Consider the following 9,460-nt stretch of genomic DNA (forward strand, 5'->3'; position numbering starts at 1 on the left):
AGCATGTGTATTTGTGATATTTCACCCATAATCCCCATACAGAACAATAATTATACCCATATTCCTATCAGAAGTAGATGAAGTATGCTCCTGGGCATGTGTATTTGTGATATTTCACCCATAATCCCCATACAGAACAATAGATATACCCATATTCCTATCAGAAGTAGATGAAGTATGTTCCTGGGCATGTGTATTTGTGATATTTCACCCATAATCCCCATACAGAACAATAATCATACCCATATTCCTATCAGAAGTAGATGAAGTATGTTCCTGGGCATGTGTATTTGTGATATTTCACCCATAATCCCCATACAGAACAATAGATATACCCATATTCCTATCAGAAGTAGATGAATTATGTTCCTGGGCATGTGTATTTGTGATATTTCACCCATAATCCCCATACAGAACAATAGATATACCCATATTCCTATCAGAAGTAGATGAAGTATGTTCCTGGGCATGTGTATTTGTGATATTTCACCCATAATCCCCATACAGAACAATAGATATACCCATATTCCTATCAGAAGTAGATGAAGTATGTTCCTGGGCATGTGTATTTGTGATATTTCACCCATAATCCCCATACAGAACAATAATTATACCCATATTCCTATCAGAAGTAGATGAAGTATGTTCCTGGGCATGTGTATTTGTGATATTTCACCCATAATCCCCACACAGAACAATAGTTATACCCATATTCCTATCAGAAGTAGATGAAGTATGTTCCTGGGCATGTGTATTTGTGATATTTCACCCATAATCCCCATACAGAACAATAGATATACCCATATTCCTATGAGATGTTGATGAGATATATCACCAGGCGTGTGTAACCCGATATTCTACACATAATCCCATATAGTTACAATCTTTTTTCCCTGGTTCTATTATTAAACTTTAATCCAGCCCTGTGGATGTTCTGATTCATTTAAGTATTTCCATTGAATTCCCTTCTTGCTATATTACAAGAAGTCATTTCCTGGGCTGCATTTGTAAAATGTGCTGCCATCTAGTGTTGGAATCTAGTATTGCAGCCCATCATCCCATCATCCCATAATCCCAATATGCAGTTTAGTCCGTCCCCTCAAAACACCTAAGGGGAATGGAGAGGAAGGTCCCACTGCCACAAGGGAAAACTGACAACAACAATGGAGAAAAGTAACGTGCGAAAAGCGCAGTGAGACGTCTACACTGCCCACCTGGGGCCGGCTCACCACAGGGCAAGTGCTCCAGGCTGATTGGTGAACTCTAGTCACGTGGTCTCACAGGCGCCGCTCTTTTTTTTTTTTACGATAGATAATGTCTCCAGAGAGTCCAGCTAGAAGGGCTCCTCTCTATGGTTATTCGGTGGAATCATGTGTTTCCTGTTGGAAATGACGTCAGAGCGAGGCTGAAAGTCACAGGTAAAGTCGTGCGTTGTGTTATGTGGGTATTTTAGGGGGCAGCGCCTCTGTCCGCGGGGGTGGAGGTGATAATACAGGATGGGCTGTGCGGATAGCTGGAGCATAGGGCCCGCACAGCATGTACAAGAGGCCTTCGCATGTACAGACCCGCTGGGGGGCCCTCCTCTGACCTGCAGAGCCCCACATATTGTCTAAGTTACTGCTATCTCCGCCAGTCCCGTAGAGAATGAAGCGGGCAGTGGTGCACTTCCCAGACCCTGCGCCATATTCCTGGGGCTCTGCAGGGCCCTGTTCTCGGGGGCAGTATGGTGGCTCCTCTGCTATGGATAGCTGATAACTTCACATGAGGTGTCCTCTGTTATTAGACACTATAGATGGTGGCCCGATTGTAACGCATCGGGTATTCTAGAATATGCATGTCCACGTAGTATATTGCCCAGCCACGTGGTATATTGCCCAGCCACGTGGTATATTGCCCAGCCACGTGGTATATTGCCCAGCCACGTGGTATATTGCCCAGCCACGTGGTATATTGCCCAGCCACGTGGTATATTGCCCAGCCACGTGGTATATTGCCCAGCCACGTGGTATATTGCCCAGTCACGTAGTATATTGCCCAGTCACGTGGTATATTGCCCAGTCACGTGGTATATTGCCCAGCCACGTGGTATATTGCCCAGCCACGTGGTATATTGCCCAGTCACGTGGTATATTGCCCAGTCACGTGGTATATTGCCCAGTCACGTAGTATATTGCCCAGTCACGTGGTATATTGCACAGCCACGTGGTATATTGCCCAGTCACGTAGTATATTGCCCAGTCACGTAGTATATTGCCCAGTCACGTGGTATATTGCCCAGCCACGTGGTATATTGCCCAGCCACGTGGTATATTGCCCAGCCACGTGGTATATTGCCCAGTCACGTGGTATATTGCCCAGTCACGTGGTATATTGCCCAGTCACGTGGTATATTGCCCAGTCACGTGGTATATTGCACAGCCACGTGGTATATTGCCCAGCCACGTGGTATATTGCCCAGTCACATAGTATATTGCCCAGTCACGTGGTATATTGCCCAGTCACGTGGTATATTGCCCAGTCACGTAGTATATTGCCCAGTCACGTGGTATATTGCCCAGTCACGTAGTATATTGCCCAGTCACGTGGTATATTGCACAGCCACGTGGTATATTGCCCAGCCACGTGGTATATTGCCCAGTCACGTAGTATATTGCCCAGTCACGTGGTATATTGCCCAGTCACGTGGTATATTGCCCAGTCACGTGGTATATTGCCCAGCCACGTGGTATATTGCCCAGTCACGTGGTATATTGCCCAGTCACGTGGTATATTGCCCAGTCACGTGGTATATTGCCCAGTCACGTGGTATATTGCCCAGTCACGTGGTATATTGCCCAGCCACGTGGTATATTGCCCAGCCACGTGGTATATTGCCCAGTCACGTGGTATATTGCCCAGCCACGTGGTATATTGCCCAGTCACGTGGTATATTGCCCAGTCACGTGGTATATTGCCCAGTCACGTGGTATATTGCACAGCCACGTGGTATATTGCCCAGCCACGTGGTATATTGCCCAGTCACGTGGTATATTGCCCAGTCACGTGGTATATTGCCCAGTCACGTAGTATATTGCCCAGTCACGTAGTATATTGCCCAGCCACGTGGTATATTGCCCAGCCACGTGGTATATTGCCCAGTCACGTGGTATATTGCCCAGTCACGTGGTATATTGCCCAGTCACGTGGTATATTGCCCAGTCACGTAGTATATTGCCCAGTCACGTGGTATATTGCCCAGTCACGTAGTATATTGCCCAGTCACGTGGCATATTGCACAGCCCACGTAGTATATTGCCCAGCCAGGTTTGTCACAGGTTAAAAAAATAAACATATACTCACCTTTCCGAAGGCACCTTGCAGTCCATGGCAGCTTCTGGTCCCAGGGTTGGTATGAGCGCAGGACCTGTGATGACGTCGTGGTCACATGACCGTGACGTCATGGCAGGTCCTTCTCCATACCATCTTTGCCACCGGAACCTGCAACGGAAGATGGTGGCCGGCGCGAGCGACTACGGAGGGCGAGTATAGCAGGTTTTTTTTTTATTATTATTTTTAACATTACATTTTTTACTATTGATGCCGCATAGGCAGCGTCAATAGTTAAAAGTTGGGGACACACAGGGTTAATAGCGGCGGTAACGGAGTGCGTTACCCGTGGCATAACACGGTCCATTACCACCGGCATTAACCCTATGTTAGCGGTGACCGGAGGGGAGTATGCGGGCGACAGGCACTGACTGCGGGGAGTAAGGAGCGGCCATCTTCTTCCGGACTGTGCCCGTAGCTGATTGGTCGCGGCAGCCATGACAGGCAGCTGGCGAGACCAATCAGCGAATGAATAACCGTGACAGACAGAAGGACAGACAGACGGAAGTGACCCTTAGACAATTATATAGTAGATCTTCCCTAAGTGACCCCCGCCCCTCCTCTGTACTGCTGGCCACCGCTTTCTTGGCTTCCTTTTCCATGATGTCAGGTGATTGCTGCAGCTAATTGGGTATGTGCCATCGGGGTCGGAAGAGATCGGCTCATCCAATGCAGTAATGTATTGCACTACTTAGGGTGCACCATGGTAGACGCACGTGTCATACTGTAGGTTATATGATCACTGGAGTGAGCAGGGTTTGGTCTTACGATTTTGCCTTCTCCTATTACTTCCTGATCCAGCTTTGTTTTGTGACTAACTGCATCGGTATTTGCCATAAAATAACATTGTGGGAGGAATTTTAGTAGCCGGTGCCACTCCAAACATGTATGGCTGTAAGCCAAGGGCTATTCCTCCTGACCCCCTTTTTTTCTCTACAGTTTCATGCCAAACACTTCAGCAACAAAAAAATCCAACAGTCCAATCCTGATTTCTAGAATGAGGGGAGTCTGGGGACCATTGTACATGGACATTATTATATTATTATTTTTCACTTATTTTGAGCTAAAAAATACCTTGTAATTTTGTTTTAAGGCTCTGTGTTTCCCTGCTGATTGCTGGCTGCAGAATGAGATTAACTAAGAATTTGTCAGTGAGCTCCTTAGGAGTGGAGTTGAGCGAATATGTTCCGAATCGGTTGCCGAATCTGAATTTGCCATGTTTGTACCCTATTGGTGCCAAATTTATGTTTGATCAGTTCTGATCATATTCAGTCATTCCTACTTCCATTTACTCCAATAATGTTCGGTGAATAGTGGAAAAACAATACTCGCCGCTGATCGTAATCGAACCAAATATTTTAAATTTAGCTCAACCCTACTTATGAGGGGTGTTGATCCCCTTTTCTGTCTTTTTCTCATCTCCTCTCAGCTCACTTATGACCATATCAAAGAGCTGAACTTTCAAAGTGATCCTCAATCAACCAAGAGAATCAAAGTAAAATACAAAGCTTTGAAAACTCGTGTTTTTTGGCTCTAAAAAGAGGCAAATTTTGTCGTTAACATATTGCACAGCACTTTCCAATTTTAGCGGGGACTTGTACAGATAGACATTACTGAATAACACATAACTCCGACACCAAGAGGAGTGAGGGTCCTTCTCGCAGCGTACAATCTATGAGGAAATAGTGGAGACACGACAGGTAAATGGTAAAATGTGCTGATATTGTACAATACGGCCATAATATACTGAATAGGGTAGGCACATAACGCTGCATTAACCGATCGGTCAGTGTGTACAGTACAGACACAGGGCTATTAAGTGCACGGAGGCTGCGTGAACAGATGCTACGAGGGTAATGATTTTGAAGAAAATTTTGTATGGACGAAACGTCATGAATCGGGAGCTTCTCGTCAAGACAAGCAATTTCTTCCATACAGCACATTCTGACAGTGTGTAACTCTGTGACATATTTAGTTTGAGGGGTTGTCCCCTAACAGGAAATCTTCTCCCCCGAGTGCAGTTTGCTATGAAGAAACAAACCATTCTTTGCTCACTGTCCACCAATGAGTCTCTGACTTTTCCCCTCCGGACGTCCAAGTGAGCCGCACTTGACATCCCCTTTAAAGTGGTTGTCCAATAATCCTAACTATGTGATAAGTGTCTTATTGCTTGGGGTCTGACTGATCACAAGAATGTGGGTCCTATGTCACCTGTTGGAATAGAGTGGGGGCCACACAGTCTTTAAATACAAGACTAACAAAATAGGGAACCCCAGATTTGATATCGCCCCAACAGTGAGACACGTAGGGTCTGGTATGGGAGTAGTTGTAATCGCGGGACAGTCGCTGTGAGTCTCACATTGTATATTTATATCAGCCGAGCCAAGCAGAAGGCCCCATTTTATTCTTTTTCTCTCTTTTCAGGATAAGGATGGCTTCCTCCAGGCGCCTGGCAGACATTGGTTATAAGGTGTTTTCTGGGTCCATGATGCTGCTGACGCTGTATGGTGGCTACCTGTGCAGTGTCCGGGCGTATCGGTACTTCAAGCGGAGGGAACAACTGGCGTTGGCGGCAGAGAACCAGACAGAAGCCATTATGAAAGACTGAAAGAGCTGCGCTCAGTTCCGTCCAGCACTGGAGATGCTGCGTACATGAAGTAATACCGCATCAGCCTCAGCAATCCAATGTGCAGTGGAGACAGTCTTACATTATCGGGCTGTAATTTACTTTTTTTTTTTTTTTATGTAAAATACTTTTTTTTTCAGTACAAATAAATTTCTATATAGACTCACATTTCAGCTGAAGAGGTGATAATTTTCTGCCATAGATTCAATACTATTGTACACTTATAATTGTCATTAATGGGGTTGTTAATTGGAAAAAAAAAAAATCAGACCACAGGAAAGTCTCCAAAATGCTAAAGTGAGGCATCCTCGCCTGTCTCTAGAATCGGTCACTACAGTGACACGTGACTGCTGGGGTTGGTCTTTGGCTGCAGCGCTGTGACGATTGGTTGCAGCGGTCTGGTGACTGAAGCACTTCACAGGCTTGGGACATTTCCCAAGAAATTTGTCTTAAAATAATTGTGTTTTATGCAGATCAGGAGACCTGTACAGGCAAGGGCTAATGTTTGTGACAAAGCCATGTGCGCCATCTTGTAGAAACCTGCAGCTTTTTACTACTACACGGTGCTTCCATTTAGCACAGAATAAGAGAAATACTAGCATAGCGCTTGTGATGGAGCAGGACCCAAGGTTCACAATCTTTCAGGGGCAGAACATGACGTTTATAAAGTACCATACTATTTTCACAAAGAGGACATATTAAAAGGGAACCTGTCACCCCCAAAATTGAAGGTGAGCTAAGCCCACCAGCATCAGGAGCTTATCTACAGCATTGTGGAATACTGTAGATAAGCCCCCGATGTTACCTGAAAGGTGAGAAAAAGAGGTTAGATTATACTCACCCAGGGGCGGTCCCGCTGTGGTCCGGTCCGATGGGTGTCGCGGTCCGGGGCCTCTTACGATGACGTCCTCTTCTTGCATTCACTCTCTGGTGTACTTTGTCTGCCCTCGAGGGCAGAGCAAAGTACTGCAGTGCGCAGGGGCCGGCGCCTGCATACTGCAGTACTTTGCTCTGCCCTCAACAGGACAGACAAAGTGCACCTGCACCGGAGCCGCAGCTTGAAGACAAGAGGACGTCATCCTATGAAGATGGGAGACCCCGGACCGCAGCGGGACCGCCCCTGGGTGAGTATAATCTAACGTCTTTTTCTCATCTTTCAGGATACATCGGGGGCTTATCTACAACATTCCTGAATGCTGTAAGATAAGCCCCTGATGCCGGTGGGCTTAGCTCACATTCGATTTGCCCACATTCCAGTTGTGATCAGATCCTGGCACCTGAGAGGCACAAAGGTCTGTCCGGCACATGGCGTATGGTAGGTGGAAGGCCGCTTACACGTTTTGCATTAGGATAATGGCTCTGAAATCAAATCCCTTGCTAAACCTTTTAATAAAACACAACCATTGGGGTATACAACTGCAATCAAAACTACTCAACCCCCACTGCTAATTGGGTTTATTAACAAAATTTACAATCTTTCCGCCGGTTTCAGTAAACCAATGAGAAAAGCACAATGTAACTCAATACGAGAAACAGAACAAGTGGTTTCTCCAAACTCAAGACAAAATGCCACATCGGGAATGCTGCCAGAAGCTGGTGGCTGGTTACACATCCGCAGCAGGTCACAACAGCCGGAGGCGCTCCACCAAGTACTAAGGCTATATTCACACTTTGCGGATTTTGCTGCGGATCCGCAGCGGATTTGACCGCTGCGGATCCGCAGCAGTTTCCCATGAGTTTACATTTCAATGTAAACCTATGGGAAACAAAAAACGCTGTGCACATGCTGCAGAAAAATCCGCGCGGAAACGCTGCGGATTACATTCCGCAGCATGTCACTTCTTTTCTGCAGATTTTCAGCTGCTCCAATAGAAAACTGCAGTTGAAAATCCGCAGAAGAAAACGCAGTAAAAACCGCGATAAATCCGCAGTAAAAACCGCGATGGGTTTTCACTGCGGATTTTGCAATTCCGCTGCGGAAAAATCCGCAGTGGAATCTGCAAAGTGTGCACATAGCCTAAAGGCTCAAGAAGGTTGGAAATGGATTCACAGGACCAGGTCAGCGCACTAATCTGTGCCCTGGAAACTGCCTCTGACATGACGCCATCCCTGGCTCTACTTTTATTTGCCAGCCCGGCACAATATCATGTTGCGGTGTGACGCACATGTGACATCGCTCCAGCCCAGATAATAAAAAGAAGCGCTGCAGATGCTGGAAGGTAGGAGGCGATTCTCTGGGTTCCAGTCCGATGGCCATAGATGACTGATGGTTCACAGGACTCGGTCCAGTGGCCAGGATTTGTACCATCTCTACAGAAGAATCCATTAAGGGGTTTATTCATGCCGAGGCTGCTGTAGTCTTCAAAAGTGTCATTTTGTAGTGAATTTGGAGAAATCACTTGTGACATTGGTCACGCTGAGATATTTAAATTGTTCTTGTTTTCATCGGTTTATTGCAGACAGCAGTGTGTACATTTCTGGGAAGGGTTGAGTACTTCTGATTGCAGCTGCCGTGACGCTATAGTCCATTACCCATATACAGTGTGCTTACAGCGCCATCATGTGGTCACTGCGGGAAGCAGCTTATATCACACTACTGGGAGGAGGCACACCTGTTCCCCTGGAGATATTGTGCCAAAATAAAGGAGTTCCCACCACTTCTTAAATACTATATTCATCAAAATGGTTTTCCTTACAGACCGGGCCATATTGGCGCTGTCATACTGATCTGGTTAATACCGCAGGTGAAGAAATCCATTTCTTATTTGACATTTCCTTATATTCTTACCTTCGTACATCAGGGTGGGATTGTGGGTAGGGTCTTCATATTTGTTCTGTCTCCTCCGCCGTGTCTGGTTATCGCTTAATATAAAATTGTGCGCATGCGTAGATTGCTCCGTGCAACCGGTGCCATTTCACTGAAGCCGCACAATTTTAAATGAAGCAATGCTCAGACACAGCGGAGGAGACAGATCAAATCTGAAGACCCTACCCACAATCCCACCCTGATGTACGAAGGTAAGAATATAAGGAAATGTCAAACAAGAAATGGATTTCTTCACCTGCGGTATTAACCATATCAGTATGACAGCGCCAATATGGCCCGGTCTGTACTGTATTTAGTAAAATGCTGCTGACAAGTTCTCCTTTTAAAAGGATAACCATTTTGATGGGTATGCTTTTGTAATATGGGCATACAGGTTAGGCCAGTCTCACACGTCCAGATAATTCCGGTACCGGAGTTATCCGTGTCCATGTACTCACGTAGGCCATCTGTGTGGGATCCGTGTGATGTCCGTGAGTACGTTTTTAGGGTCCGTGTGCTGTACATGTGTCCATGTATTGCAACAATTTTTACAATTTTAACCCTATGACAGGAAAAATGCACACGGACAGCATCCGTGTGCGGTACGTGTTTACACGGACCCAATGACTTTAATGGGTCCGTGTGATCCGTGTGCTCCCACG

At 46.1% G+C, this 9,460-nt stretch overlaps 1 protein-coding gene across 1 annotated transcript; it reads left to right on the forward strand.

Moving 5' to 3' along the window:
- The first annotated feature begins 1,291 nt into the window (after positions 1-1,291).
- Positions 1,292-6,160, forward strand: COX14 (cytochrome c oxidase assembly factor COX14). Its single transcript, XM_069758832.1, has 2 exons — positions 1,292-1,418; positions 5,791-6,160. Exon 2 carries the CDS (start codon positions 5,798-5,800, stop codon positions 5,972-5,974), a length of 177 nt encoding a protein of 58 aa, XP_069614933.1. The 5' UTR covers positions 1,292-1,418; positions 5,791-5,797; the 3' UTR covers positions 5,975-6,160.
- The last annotated feature ends 3,300 nt before the right edge of the window (positions 6,161-9,460 follow it).

This window comes from Ranitomeya imitator, chromosome 3, assembly GCF_032444005.1.
Source record: "Ranitomeya imitator isolate aRanImi1 chromosome 3, aRanImi1.pri, whole genome shotgun sequence".
Classification (NCBI taxonomy): domain Eukaryota; kingdom Metazoa; phylum Chordata; class Amphibia; order Anura; family Dendrobatidae; genus Ranitomeya; species Ranitomeya imitator.